This window comes from Motacilla alba, chromosome 3, assembly GCF_015832195.1.
Source record: "Motacilla alba alba isolate MOTALB_02 chromosome 3, Motacilla_alba_V1.0_pri, whole genome shotgun sequence".
Classification (NCBI taxonomy): domain Eukaryota; kingdom Metazoa; phylum Chordata; class Aves; order Passeriformes; family Motacillidae; genus Motacilla; species Motacilla alba.
Window position 1 is genome coordinate 96,222,702 of NC_052018.1, and position 15,752 is coordinate 96,238,453.

At 40.4% G+C, this 15,752-nt stretch overlaps 1 protein-coding gene across 3 annotated transcripts in view; it reads right to left on the bottom strand.

The window, feature by feature from the left end:
* Positions 1 to 15,752, bottom strand: part of SUSD4 (sushi domain containing 4) — a 79,013-nt gene that overhangs the window by 29,177 nt on the left and 34,084 nt on the right. The window contains exons 3-4 of one of the 3 annotated variants that reach the window (XM_038131945.1): positions 7,739 to 7,806; positions 5,595 to 5,807 (exon numbers count right to left, since the gene is read on the bottom strand). In XM_038131945.1, the coding sequence (XP_037987873.1) occupies positions 5,595 to 5,807; positions 7,739 to 7,806 (281 nt within the window). Of the gene's footprint in view, positions 1 to 5,594; positions 5,808 to 5,897; positions 7,663 to 7,738; positions 7,807 to 15,752 lie in introns of those variants that run through there. The other 2 variants (XM_038131947.1, XM_038131946.1) reach the window with 2 other exon arrangements.

The window sequence follows — 15,752 nt, forward strand, 5'->3', positions numbered from 1 at the left end:
TAGCTTCTTGGCAGCAGCTGTAGGTGCCTCCTGCTGCTGGTAGCAGGAAGGGCTGGCAGCCTGCCAGGCAGGCTGAAAAACTGCAGCAAGAAATTTTCTTGGAATTTATTTATTTATAAATGCACAAGTCTGGGAGGATCCATGCCCTAGCTAGAGGTTGTAAAATACACTGGCGAGGGTGCAGACATTACTTTCAAATTACTTTCAGTTTTCTCTCTCTATAAAGTTAATCAGCAGATAAGACAGCAGAGAATGCCTCAGAAGAAATACCTTGTGCTAAACCATAAATGCTGTCATGAAGAGTCTGTTCTGGGCACCCCACAAGGATGGGATGAGATAGATGGAGAACCTGCTTGGCAGCCACGCAGAAGGAGATGGGAGATGGATGCCAGAATATAACGTCAGTGAACAGCTCCCTCTCTTTCTACGTCTTTCTGTTGCTATACAAATGAAAGTGGTGTATGTACACACAGCACAGTAAAACATAAGATTTCCCTTTCAAAGTGGGGGAAATGGACTCTGTAACAACAATCTATCACAGAGATACCATCCCTATTATTCCAAGGAACAGCTGTAGATGGGATCATTTTAATCGGGTAGATGTTGGCAGAGAACAGCGATAAGTTGCTCACTGCACCATCCTCCACCTGCCACATTCTGGCTGACTTTGGTAACAGGCTTATTACAAGCCCCAGCTAAACACCAGACCAATGGACCACAATATTATAGCTCTTTTTCCTGACGCCGTGCAAGCAAATGCTTTCCCACTGGCTGAATTCATATTTAGCACTTAGGCATAAACTGCAGTAGCCACCTCTTCACAACAACTGGATTAGCTGGCACAAATTCTGCATGGAAAAGCTAGAAGGAAGTGACTGAATTTTAAAATGTCCTGTCCTAGAAAATAAACTACTTTATTCTAAGTCCTTCTCAGCAAATCCATGGAAGCTGCTAAAGCATTTAAGAGAATATACGGTTAACCAGCATCGAGCAGCAAAGGCTATGACTTACACTCCTTTCTGGCAGTTTTACATGATCTGCTTACATCTACTGTGTGAGTATTAAAATGGGCCACCCTAAAGCACACATTTCTTATCTTGCAGGGGCAGAAAGAGGTGAGGTAGAGCAAACAGGCTCAACAGCCTGACAGGCACAGGGGCTCACCTTGCATTAACTTTCATGAAGATGTGTACATTAGGAACTCTTGGCTTTAGCAAACCAAGTGTGTCCCCATCACAGAAAATTGGTCTGAAGAATAAAATTTGTTAAACAATATAGTTAGAGTGTTTTGCTCATGCAAACCATGCAGAACCTCTCAGAACTGTTCCTTCCACCCCATGGGGCAGGAAGATCACCCTATCTCCACCCAAGAGCACTTGGACCCCAACAGCAACTGAGAAAGAAGGCATGACCTAGACAGCATCAAGATAGCCACACCATCCATGGGTACCAGCTGGCCTGGGATGGCTTGTATCTATTGCAGGTGAGCCCTTACCATCCAAAAATTATCCCTGGTCCATGCTAATCCAAGAAGGTGCTTGTAGGATTTACTTGGGAGTACTGCCCTGCCGGATGTTGGCCCAAACCACCCTTACAACACTGTAAGAGTGTGTACAATTGAAGAACTGTGTCCCAATCCCTGTTCTGGCACTGTTTTGTTTGCTACCTGTATGTAAATTCAAATGCAGAGGTCTGGTGCTCCTGTGTATCTCACTGTGGACAAGTCTCTGAATTAGCCTTGACTACATCGAGTCACACCACTGGCAGGCTGGAACAGAGAGAAACAGGGAGGAAGGATGAAAGGAATATCATAAAGAATTGGTTTGATGCAGGGACAGCTCATCTACACTCTGTTCTCTTAAAAGTAAGCATTTAAGAGCAATATTGTCCCTTGGTTTTTTTACTAGTGTTAAATCCACAGTAGTGTGTTATTAGGATTGTTCTGTGGATGGCAAACACAGTATTTTAGTGCTTATTAAATAACCTTTTCTTTTTATTGTCTTTGCTTGTATTTCAACAGTGAAGAGAGATTTCACCTAAGATCTGTGGCCATTGAGCTGTGGCCTGTTTACAAATATCACAGAGTGCTCATAATCAGGCTTAAGAATCAGCAAACACTTGGCAAGACAGATAAGAGATGGAGAAATAAAAATACTTCAGTTATCTCATAGACTCAGGGACAAAGGCAAAGCAAATGGAGGGCTAAATGTCCTACAGGAAAGCTGTAGCAAACCATGTACTAGTCCACTACTTTCACTGCAGGTTTATCATCCTTGTCAGCGGGAGAATGAGGCACTGAGAACATCTCCAAAATGTCTGCTTGCAGAAGCACAGGGAGAGAAGGGCACAGCTCTTTGCTTCATTGCCATCTCCATGCAAACTGTAAATTTAGATTCAATCTCATCGGAAAGAGCTAGCATTTGTTCCAAGTAGGGCAACAGCCTCAGCAGCCACACTATCACAGTGGGAGAAGATTAGATTAAAGTGTGAACATGGCATACTGCTCTTAAACAGTAAATACAAAATTCCTACCTCAGAGGTTTGGTATTTATGTGCATAAGCGTATTAGAGCTGATGAAAGGTACAGTCACACCATGCTGCAGATCAACATAAGAATATAACTCTAAGCATACACATTTTTGACAGGGCATTTATTGGGCACCAAGTCATGCAACTTCATTCTCATCCTGACACTTAGAATCTCCTGCCTCTTAACGAGAAATGACAAACCTATAAAATCAAATAGATTGGGTGAAGAGCTCCAGGAAAATGTATTAGATCTATAATCAATTACATTCTAAAACAGGTTGCTTTGCTTCCTTTGGTAAATAGCATCCATTTGTGATTAGAAATTGTGCTAGCAAATACATTACAACAATTAAACGTACATAATATATAGACATAAAATTATCCTTTTCCGAATCCAAACTCCTGAGAGTAAATGAACTCCAAAGTACAGAGTGTTTTCACTGTTCAAGCTCAGCTGGCACTGCCTGACATTTAAATATGCTGGGATGAGAGGCATGTAGAGCATACCATAGCCCACAGAGCAGACAGCCCCCGCCGTAAATGGTAAATGCAGCATAAAGTTTATTTCACCTTGTGATAGTAATGATGAATGGGAAAACATCAACTTCTCCCTTCTCCAGCAGTTGCTAGAAATTTCAAATTTCTTTCTCTATATCATTACAGAATTTCTGCAATGAAGACTTGTATGTATGTCATTAGACAGCTGAGAATTACAAACCCTGTTGTAATTCTCTCTTAACTCATCTCCAGATGTGCCACGTTCCTACACTGTCCGCCTCCCTACCATGGCCCTCTTTCAATATTCTGCTCCCAGTGTGCAAAAGGATCAGTCTAAAAATCACTTAAGCCAATGCCTAGGCCTCATAGACTGCCACTGAGCCTTTGCTTAGTATTTCTTCTGAATCAGTGCTGCTGTTGTGCATTGGAAAGAATTAAGGCTGTAATCTAATACCTGAGGTGTTATTATGTTAATCAGGGAAGTACTTAAGCACTTGATTCACTAAATCCTAAATCAGGGTCCTACTCTTTGGTCCAAGTAATAAGAAGCATTTTTGCATCTGCCTATTTTGAGCACAGAACTTTAACAAGACTAATCACATAATTACAGTTATGCTCCAGCTTAAGTGCTTTGCTTGATCAGAGCATTGGCTAGCAATCCTTTTTAAGTGTTCTATGCTGGAAAGTAATTATTATCTCTAAAGCAACTGTTGCCACATCATTCATCACATTCTCATCTTCCAATTTCTTTCTTTTTTGAAAACACCTGGCATGAATTTGATCACACTGACATTAGTGGCAGTTTTGTTGCTGATGGCATTGTGATCAGAAACTTCCTCCGCAAATTTCTACGGCGCTGCAGGGAAGAGGTTTGAATATTTAATAAAAAATATTAATTTTAACAACTTCAGTGGATGATACAGGCAACATTTCAAAGATGCACATCAACATTCCTGGCTCCCCACTGTGCTTAAGGAAACAGAATTTCCAAGCATGAAAGTTTTTTCTGGTAGTTCCAATAGCCAGTTTAGACACAGGCTGTTGTCATGCTATATGTATTTTTTCTTAAATAACCATAAGATGAGAGACAAGGTCATTTATGAAAAGTGGCTGTCACAGAAGAGGGCATGATTTTCATACATAGTTATTTTTAAAGGCATCAGGTTATTTCTTTGAAGCTGACACATGTGGCCATATGATGAGGTGCTGTTGGCACCCCTTTGCCTTTATTTCTAGACATCAGCTGTCACCTGATGAGACAGCTCACAACTGTGTCTCTCATGGCTCTGTAGCCCATGGCCTCACACTTGTCCAGGAGAACACATTTAACCAAAAATTCTCCTGCCAAGAGGCCAGCTGCCTGAAAGCCCATGCACTCCTTACCAGCTGCCTCTGCCTGCTTTTCCCAATCTCTCATGCACCGCTTTTCACATTGACCACTGTTTAGGGCTGTTCCCTTCACATGCACCTCCTGAGTGTGGTCCTCCCAGGCCCTGCTTGTCCCTGTCATGTCACATCCCTGTCCTGGCACAGGATTCTCACACCCACCCCCTCCCTCCCCAGGATCACAAGTACCTGCAGTTTTTATAAAGGCTAAGTGATGCATGATCCTATGCAGTGTGTTTGTGAGCCACATAAGTCTTCAACTACCTCTGAATAAAGTCCATGTATTTATTTAAATGGTGAAAGGAAACCTGAAGTAGAATTTATCTTGCTCCACCATGAAGACAATGAGGCAATGGCTAATGTCTTCAGTGGAGAAGTTACAACACTAAAATGTAAACATTTTATTTAACCAACACTTTTCATGTCTGTTGACTTTAATAGCTCTTTTGACCAAAAATGAATCAACAACAAGGACAAGTTATATCTTTAATATACTTGGTGAAATAAATAATTTGTGCTGCTTGGGTGTACTTTGGCCAAAATCTACAGTTACGAAGTTCAAATCAATCCTGCCTCTAAGACCTAGAAGAAGAAAGCAATGTAACATGCTAAGTATTTAAAACCAAATACAATTTCAAATATACAATAAAATAAATTGGTTTATGCCATAATAGTCTGAATTATCTCAGAGTAAACTTCTACCCTGGCTTTAAACTTTTGCAGCCTCTGTGTATTCGATTTTGCTACTTGACTCATGCATGCATCACCAAATACTATTGTTTAAAATTCCTGATTAGCAGGAGCAGTAGCATTGGAAATTGATTGTATTTTCCTAGTAAAATATTCCAGAAATGAATATTAAGTGGGCAGCTTTAATAAATAGTAACAATTAACTTACAATGGAGGTTGTTTTTTCTCTCTGCATCAATTTGTAGCTAGTTAAAAGGGGAGGTTAAATTCTGTTTTCACATTTCCTTATGTTCCTTTCAAAACACACAGCCTCTCATGGTGAAATTTAACTGACAAAGGAGGATTATGAATGGAAAATTAAAGTATGTATCCAACAAGACACAGTGAAATGGACTCCAGCCTGTTGTGTTTTGTCCAGAGACACACAGACATGGTACATGGACAAGTGAGAAGAACTGATGTGGCCAACAGCTTGAAAAAAACTGACTTACCTTCTTGTAGGCACACAGGTTTATCACTGGGTTTCCAGCTCAGGGAGCCATTAAAGTGTCTCACACAAAGTTTTTTGGAAGTACCATTGAGCCGGTATCCTTCTTGGCAATGGAACCGGACCACCATTCTTTCAAAGAAAACACGTGCGCTGGGTGTCTTGTAGCCATGTTTAGGAACCCCAGGATCAGCACATGCTTGCAGGTCATCAAACCCTGTGTCAGACAAAGATACAATCCAACTGTGCTCATTTACTCCTCATGCTTTTTCTATCTTTATCCATTATCTTCATGAGGACCTTGTACCTTCCATACTGACCACTAACAACCCTGCTTGGGTACCAGGTACTCCAGGGTTAGGAGAGGACCCACCCCCAGCTGAAATGCTCAGGTGACAGAAGTACTCCGGTCTTTTCATGCAGCTACTTGCTGCATGAAGCAAATGTCAATCACACTCCTTGGTAGCTGCCCTGGATAAAAATAAAGCACTTAACCCAGCCTACCAGTGGGGATTGCTCAGTAATGTGTCTGTAATTACTTCTGGGGATTATGGGAGTTTGGCAGCCTTGTGCAGTCACTGGTAAGAAGAATAATAATGTGTCAGAAGCAGAGAGAAGAGAAAATAAAGGGGCATGAAACTTAACTGCCATCCAAAGACACAGTAATTGAAATAGGAGAATTGCTAAGTAGAGGGAGATTTCAGGATGGGAGGGAGATCTGACACAGGGGAAAGGGACACTGTGACATTGGATGAATGTGACCCTCTTATCTCTTTGGCTTGGTGGCCCTACCACACTTTCCAAACACTGTTATGGGAGTGCTCTATTACTCCACTGACACCAGAAGGGAATTTGTAAACTCCTTTACCTCTACAACAATAACTGTAAAATAACAAACTAAACCCCAACAGTTGCCATCAATAAATGCGACTGTTTATCACTTTATCAAACTCATTTCAATGCTATTTGCATTAGTGGAAGTTTTTTTTCCTGCAAAGCAGCAAAGGTTTAGTGCAGCAGTGAACAAGGGCTGCATACAGAAAGAGTAAATAGCTTTGGAACAGGAACAGCAGGGGGGCAATTAATGCCGGCGGGAGGGATATCTGGAAAATGTGAAAATCATTGGAGTTTAAATGTTTTGATTTTAAAAGAATTGTAACAGAGAGCCTTAGCTACTTCCTGCATTATAAGAATGAGATGCCTCCAGGGTGCAGTCAGAGAGAAGGACAGTACAGTAAAGGACTTTTTGAAATAAATCTCCATTTCCCCGGACTAAATAATTCCCTCTGCCAAGGGCTCATTGTGACACAGTGGCAGCCAAATGGAGAGCACTGAAGGTGATGAAGGGCTCTTGCATTTGAGCACTGAATGTCCCTGCTCAGTCCTCTGGCTGACAGCTGCTAGTGGAGAAGCAGGAGGCCTGCACCAAGCCAGTTGTGTCCTACGTCCCATTACCTGCTCCTGTGAGCAGAGGCAGGACACACAGTGGAGTCACCAGGGTGGATTGCACATTCCTGATTTCCAGGTCCTGTGCTGAACTCCCCAACCAGGCTACAATTCCCAAGAGATGACGTGATGGACAGAACCCAGCCCAAATTCTATGACCAACAGCCACCCTGTGCCCCTCTGCAGTGCTCCAACATCCATGAATCTCCCTCTCCACTTCTTCAGCATCCTTTCTCCTGGCTGAAACAGCACAAGAGCAGCAGAGCAGCTGCTCCTTTGCAGCTTCACTCCTCCATCCAGTGCAGTTCATCCTGGGAACTGAAGCATCAGTGCAGTGACCAAGTCAAACACATCCCTGAATTCCACCCACGCCTGCTCATCTGCCACAGCTCAAGTCCTCCAGGGCAAATCACCCCAGACTCTGTCATTTGCCAATGGGATGAACAAGGAGAAGCACAGTCATTATGATCATGGGATTACACGCTATAGGCAATACTTATTAACACAGAAAGGCTGTCCATTTTTACTGGAGATTAAAAAGAAGCTTCTTATGCTCCAGACAGCAAACCCATGTCCTTTAATAATGTCAGCGAAGATCTTAATTATTTCCCATTAAACCAAAGGATAACATGAAATTTAGATCAATTTTGTTACTTCAGTAATCTCAGAATTTGCAGTCAGGAGAGGAATACTGTAACTCACCTTGAGGTATGTGTTCTTTCTCACTAGCTGCATCAGGGAAAAGTACACTGCTGCCTACTACTTTGCGTCTGCAACAACACAGGAAAAGGAAAGGTGCTGAGGTCACAACACAATTTGCCTGGTAAAAAAAAAAACGAGCCAAGCTCATTTTCAGTTTTCATAAAGTCAAATATGCAAAGTTAGAGATTTTGTGCTTGTCAGCACAAAACCGGACATGGAAGGCAAGAATGCTTTCTTCCCTGGAGCAGGCTAATTCTGTGACCCTACTGCCAGTTTTGTAGTGACCCTTCACATGCAAAGATTTCCATTCTTCCTTGGAATCCTTTTGCAGCGTGTTGGTCTCTCAGGTTCTTTTTCTCGAGTGCAGTTAGCGAGCAGACAAATTCCCAAGTAGAAACTGGAATACGAATGGGAAAACTGAATTATGCACCCTCTAGTTTCTACAGAGCCAGGAGCCAGCTGTTATTCAGTTACTGCATAAGAGATGACACACAGACTCAGCACAGGATCACCGCTTCCTGGCTTGTTCCTGAAGCAAGGAAGAAGGAAAAAGCCTCAGGGAAGAGCCAGTTAGGCAGATGGCACACACAATACAGTAGCATCTCATGGTAAAGCCATGAAAGCAAAGCAAACAAATCCCTAACCTCATGTTAGCTCCATAGATAGCAAGAGTAGATGCGGCCCAAATGGAAGTCCTGCTGGAAACAGGGGAAGGCACCTGGATGTCAAGCTTCTTTATGAAAGTGTAGATGATCCAGGCACAAAGCAGAGAAGCCAGGCCTGTGCTGGGGCTGGGAAGGAGGAGGTATGAGGAAGGTGTGGGGAGGCTGCCCCTGTGCTGACGATCTCCCAGTGCACAACAGGCACTGCAGGTGTTCCAAAGGGGCAATTGCCACCATCCAGAGAAGCCAGGAACTGCTCTGATTTTCACCAGGGCTGCTCCTCTCTTGCACAAGAGCTGTGGTGAAGTTTCAACAGCTTATTTAGCAGAAAGCTAAGTCCATCAGTCTTTTCCAATTTACTTTCTGGTACAGTATTCAAGAACAATGATGCTCAAACATCCCTGAGAATTGCCATCTTCCATTTCTTCTAAATAATAGCAGAATTAGACCCTTTACATGGTAATCCTTTCCATATTATCTCATCTAGTTAAGCTCCACCCTATCAAAAATTTTTAAATATATGTCTTCAATGAGATACAGCTTGGTAATTTTTTTTCCTCACAATCTTTGTTTTCTTTTCTTTTTCAAAACTATGCATTTAAGAGCAGCTACTCCAAATTGTGACACAGTAATTTTCTAATGGTAGGAGTAATCCTACATTATAGATGAGATGCTATAGACATATTATGCGCCAATCCTTTTAGAACGTGATGAAAAAAGCTAAAAATCTTCTCAGCCAGAGCCATCATATAAGTCTTTGGAAGAGAAAGCCAATCTTTTGGCTATAATAAGAAGCTGTTATCCATCAGGAAAAAGGTATATCAAATAAGATAGAAAGTAACTTAGAACTACAATGGATTCTGTTTCTTGACAAACCCTTCAATGAGTCTTTGGGGAAAAGAAGATTACTGGACTTTTTCTCATGGTTGAAAGGAGGGAAGAGATCATCATCACCACCTAGTAGTAAAAATTACACAACACACTTGTTAAATAAAGGAGTAAAATTTCATGTTGCCTATATAGTGAAAATTTAGTAAGGCCAGCAGCCATCATAATCAATACTACATCATTAGCAGCAACTTTATGGGATGCTATTGCATGGCTTTAAATCCCCAAAGTAAAGACTACACAATTACTGCTGGAATTGACTATTTCAGTAATCAAAATAGGTTAATATTTGTCCAAGTTGCAGACTTTCTGTATCACAGTATCTTTAAGGGATATTGCATAAAATATGGACAATAATGTCTTCTTGGGAAGCTTAATGAGCACATAAGGTCATCATCATCAACAAAGCATGCAGTTGATACATAATATATTTTGGGGTTGGTATTTACCAATTTACCACATTTCTACTCTTGGACCAACCAGAAAATAGCAATGCTCTTGATTTGGATAACCCTCAAGCAGATTATAGGGGTGCTTACTTTACCTAAATTTCTTGATATTGTCAGTCAGGTAAAGTAATGTAAAATTAATGAGAAGACTGAAAAATAAGCAATGCCCTCCTTGGAGTATAAAATGAACCATTGCAAATAACTTGATCAGATTGCTCCTAGAATTCTGCATTGTACATTCTCAAACAAAATAATCAATCTCATCCCCATCAAAAAGCCCGAAATGTTGCAATCCAGGGGAACATTACATGTGTGTGATGACAAGAAATCATGACAGCCACGACTGAGCTTCAGACATGCCTAAAAAAAATGAAAGAGGAAGAACCCCTCAGTTCATCCCCTAAATCTATTTTTCTCTGTTTCTTTTTCTCAGTTTCATGTTTTGTTTTCCTTGTTTCCCTCTTCTCTCACCTCTATCTTACATCTCCTTGTAAATTCATGGTGCTAGCAAGGTGATTATTAATCTAGATTTGATGGACTTCTTTGCCTCTAAAGCTGCTATAAAACATTTCACTGACAAACTGATGATGCATGTGAGCTCAGAACTGGCTGCATTCATTCTTAAATAGAGGCATCACTCTCTTTTCATTTTCTTACATCACTCTCTTTTCATTTTGTTACATACACCCAGTGAATGAAAAGTGGCATATAATGTGCAATAATATTCAAGATAGAGAGTATTTTCAGTGTTTGTCTTCAGCAGGATGGAGAATGGGCTTCTTGTACATCAACACCTGCATTTGGGTTCACTAAATCTGTCTCAATCAGAAGCAGGGGGAGGCAGAGGCTTCACAGACTGTGGCAGGACCAGGCTGCCTGCACGCACATTTTAGGAGTCAGTGAACACTGCAGGAGCAGGTTATCTTAGGCCAGTTCTCAGTAAAAAGCCATTCTGGGACTAAAACAGAAGGGCCACAAGTGCAAACATGCCAAGGGCTTGCTTGTCTTGTACAAAAGAAAAGTAGTTTTCATCCCTTCAGGAGTCTCTGCCCTGTTTCTATGAAAGCCATGCAGTCACAGCACTGTGTGCCTCTGGCTGTTTATGCTTCCTTGATGCTGCTGATGTTAATTGAAGTATCCATGTACCCTAGGAACAAGAAGAGGAAGGATGTGCTTCGATTAGCATCTAGACTTGGAAGTGAAATTTAATTATAAAGCTATGATTTCATTAGTGAAATGCCAGCTAAAACCTAAACTCTCCTTAATCCCTGAAGGGTCAGTAATGCTCCCCTGAGACTTCAGCAGCTTCGTAAAGCCCTGCCCTGTTTAGGATGGGAATCACATCCTCCCTTGCTATCCTCACAGAACACGCTCCCAGCTCCTGGCACGGCTGCATATCTCTCCTCACTGGGCTAAGCCTTACCCAGGGCAGACCAACAAGCCACTGGAAGAAATGGAGAAGCTCAAATTACTTTGCAGGAGAAACAGAACAACAAAAAAACCTCCAATGGCAGATATTTAGCTAAGTCACAAGCTGATCAATCAAATCAAGAACACCACTAAGCTACTTATAACACAACATCCTTCTTATAACACAAGAGCATCAGCAGAAAAAAAAGAAAATCAGTGTGTAATGCAGTTAATGAGCACCAAACTGATCCACCTGCAGTAAAAAACAAACATGCAAGCCCTGCATGAAGGGCAGCAGACTCCAAGAGAGGGAATTGGTCATTCAAAAGGCTGAAAGGTTGACTCATTTGCAGTTCCTCATTTTTCTGATCTTTCATCTTCTCCCACAAGCCCAGCCTCCCACCTGTGTTCCCCATCCTCCTTCACCACAACCCACTGTCAGCCAACCCCCGACCTGCCCTTGCACTCTCCTAGAAGACCGCTGTGATCCCAAATCTTGCCCACCACCTCTCTTTCTCATCTTCTCAGTGGGCCCTTGGAAAGGGGCAGTCACTCAGAGATGCTCCTAAGGGCAACGATCAGCTCAACCTTAAAATCCCTACTCAGGTATGACAAGTCCCTGGGCATTTTTGTGCTAAAACAAACTGATATCTCCCTAGAAAGCCCAAGAATTGCTGCTCCCTCCAGAGAGGGTACAGGGGATGGAATGTGAGCAGCCACAAGCAGGATAAAGGGTCCTCAGAGGACAAAATGGATCTTCTAGGAGCCACCCAGGAACAGCTTCTGCCTGGGAATACCACCAGGGAGAAAGAAGCACAAGCTGCAGTGTCAGCAGGGCAGGTTCATAGGCCCTGCATAGATGACTGCAGATGTAATAACAGCATCTTTCCTTCGGGGGTCACGCCTCCAATCAGTTCCTCCAATTACCATACCACATTCACAGCTTACAGCTGGTAATTACCACAACTGTGGTATGGTGCCACATTCACACCCCAGCTGGTGCCTGACCAGTGTCATACAGCAGGGAACAAGCTGAATTTCCTACCCATGGAAACCATCACCAGTTTGAATTTTGGATGTGAAGCTTGATGCAGGATTCTTTTATTGCCTTGACATTAGGCTAATACATGAGGAAAAACTATTTTAAATTGCTGGAAAAAGAAGGTGGTTCAGAATACAATCAGCAAAGCACTTCAGTAAACCCACAGCAAACGAAAAAGATGCATTTGTTTCTTCTGGAGAAAGAGTTTCTTCTAATTAACATCTCAAACAGCACAGGCTTATCCCTTTAATCACAACTTTTCACAATTAATATAGCTGTGCCGTCTTTGTAAATAAGCCATTTCATTTATAATGCAAGAAGCACATGTTACTCCCAGGCTTTTGTAATCCAACAAGTCTGACTGCATAATTTATGAACCCTTATGAAATGTGATACGCTGCTCTGTGATCCTCTGAACTTGCCATCACGTAAATGAAAAACGAGGCAGAAAGCAAATTTGCTGCTGGCTCTGTTGACAGAGCTCACCTCTTCTGTGTTTTTGTTACAGAAAGTTACCATGGCTATCCTTTGATATGATTCAGGGTGTATAAAAACCTATTTATCACACAATAAATCCCACAACCTCCTCCCAGCTCCTAAACTTTTAAACTGGATATATATTTTTCCAACAAAGCCACTGAAAATAATTAAACTGGTACTCTTAAGGCCTAGACTGGGGTGAGCTCAAATCAAGTATTAGGCAGAAATAATTAAAAACCTGAAGCCAAAGTTTGGTCTGCTTTCTGCAAATATAGGGTGAATGTTTTCTGAATCTCCATTTATTCCGTTAATTCAGTTTAATGACTAGTTTTATTCAAGGTGTAAACTCCACAAGAAATTAAAAAAGGTATGAAACCAGAGAGGTTTTTTCCTATTCTGTGAAAAAGAAGCATGTGAGAATAAATGACTTCTTCAATTTCCAATAATATTTCATGTTTTTAAGTTAATTTAAAATACAAAATGTGCTTAAATAAGCTTTTCTGTATGCATATTTATTATACTTACGGTAATTTAAACTACTTTAAAGTAGTTCTTCTTGGAAATGGCAGTTCCACATTTGTTATCGGAACCTCGAACAACTATGAATTCTAATTTCTATCTATTTTATTTATTCTAGTTTCTATTTAATTTACTTATTCTAATTTCTATCTATAAAAAATTGTAAACATGGTTTGACAAGGATGACTAATTTTTTAAACAATCCAGTTTTAAAAAATAATCAAACATCACCTTTTACCATAATAAAAACAAGAATGCAGTACAAGCTCTCTATATGCTTCAGTAAATGGGCAAATACATAACACATCCTTCTATTCATTTTGCTGATAAGGCACTGTAATAAAGATTATATTTGCCAATGTGTGCTTGTGGACTGGTGACCCATAAGCGTCATCGTAAGGAATCAAATATGTAAATCCAGACTATAAAATATTAATACATCACTTATGCCAAGATTTTCTTTTTACTGATTTAAATTAAAAAGTGAGCTCATTACTTGGATTTAAACCAACCAACCCCATTTCTGTTTTCATCCTCAGATGTAACATTTTATATATTAGGTGTCTTAGAATTTCATTAGAGTTGCAATACTGTTAATGTGGGAATTCAACCTTAGGCCATTAAACTGGATTAATAACAGCATAGAAAGCTACTAATAAAAATGTGACAAATAAAGCAATACCCATAATTTCAAGCATGTTATGGGCCTGCTCTGTTTTTCAAAAAGCAGTATCTAAGTATTGTTGTTTATCTGTCCCATATTCTTAGCACTCTGGAAAAATTTAATTACTATGAGGAAATATAGGAAAAAAAACCCATAAAAAGGAATCATGAGCTAGTTACTATAGTAATACTTCTTCAAGACCAATAGCATACAATATTATTCATCACAGCAAATCCAAAGTGATGAAATGTCACACTGTTCTGCAGAGATCCTTGTTTCTGTAAGATGCAGGAATTAAATACTCAGGAGTATGAGTTGGGGTGTTGATATTTATGGTCTCATCAGCTACAGGCTTCCCTAGATAAAACCATATTTTTATTGTATACCACAGTATGGTAATCCAACAATTTTTTGCTTTTCAGCTGTGCTGTATAAATCGATTTTATACTTTCCCAAGACCAGGCAGAACTGGGTATGGGGACAATCAGGATTAATGTGTGAATATTGTAATATTAAACTTTTAAATGAAGTGCACACTAGAGACGACTGAGAGACAGGGGATTTAGAAAACTGGTACATAATAAAACAGGAGAGCTGACAAACACTGTTTCCAGCTTTTGCACTGATTCCTTATCACAATCCTCTTATGCTTCTGGGTACTCTGACAGCTCTTACGCCCTACAGTGATTTTTCCCTATACGTACCTACCCATGAAACCATGGCCTTTGCTCTTAAATGGGGATCCCATCAAAGCCATCCATTTTTAGTTAATCTTTTTCTCTGTGTATGTTTTACTTGCTGATACTTATTTGCTTAGCCTTGCACAGTTGGGATATTATTTACCTACAGATCTAGCAGATGTAAAAGAAGACGAGGTGGCTTTGTGGGTTCACCAGGTATTTCCCATACAAGAACTGGCATTGCACCTCCAACATTTGCTTCAGATCACCCTGCAAAGCATTTCTACTTTATTCTAAGTAAAGCTTTTAGAAAGTAAGCAGATAATATCCACTGGGTAAAAAATAATACCCTTATTGATTTTGGTCCTAATCTGGACCCAAGGAGAACTGATTTTCTTCTATATTGAAAAGTTCCTGTATGCTTTCTGTGTTCTGCTAGTACTGTTAGCATAAAACACAGGTTTTACTCTGTTTCTCTTCATGACAATGCATTTTCTGAAGAAAAATGGAACGTAATCATCTTGCTCTTTTCCAAGTATGTGATAAATCCCAAAATTGTATAGAAGGGTAGCAGGGCACTAGCAATGAAGTACTGTCATCATATCCAAACACTTTTAACTTAAATTACTCATTTAAAGTGCTCTGTCCTGTGAGTTATTCTATCCATACTGAGAAGACTGGAAAAAATCAGTTAAGAAAATGCAGATCCATTTTTCTTCACTCTTTTTTGTTTCATAACTGTGTTACACTTAATCCTCATGTGCCCATTTCCCTCATGAAGTCCTTCCAAGGAACTCCCAGCTGATAGAAGGTGATGGGAGACTGCTCGCAGCATCAGAACAAGCAACTCAGAGCAAAGTCACAGAAGAGCCAGTGAGCAAGATGATTTATAATTAAATTTATAATTTATATTTATAATTAAATTTTATTTATAACTATAAATAATAATTTACAATTAAAATGCTGCGCAACTCCACAGTCACCATGTTAAACCCCCTAAAAGAAATTCCAGAAAAATGTCAATGACAAATTCCACTGGCACACATAATTTTTGTGGCATCACCAAAAAATCATTGGTGTACAACGTCCCCTCTGGTCCAGTACTTCCCCTTTCAATGCAATCTGTTTACCCTCTAGTCAGTTTTCTATCAATTTTCCAATTCTTCCATGAACCCAAATCTTCACAAATACTTTCCCTAGTAGTACTTTACAAAAGTCAA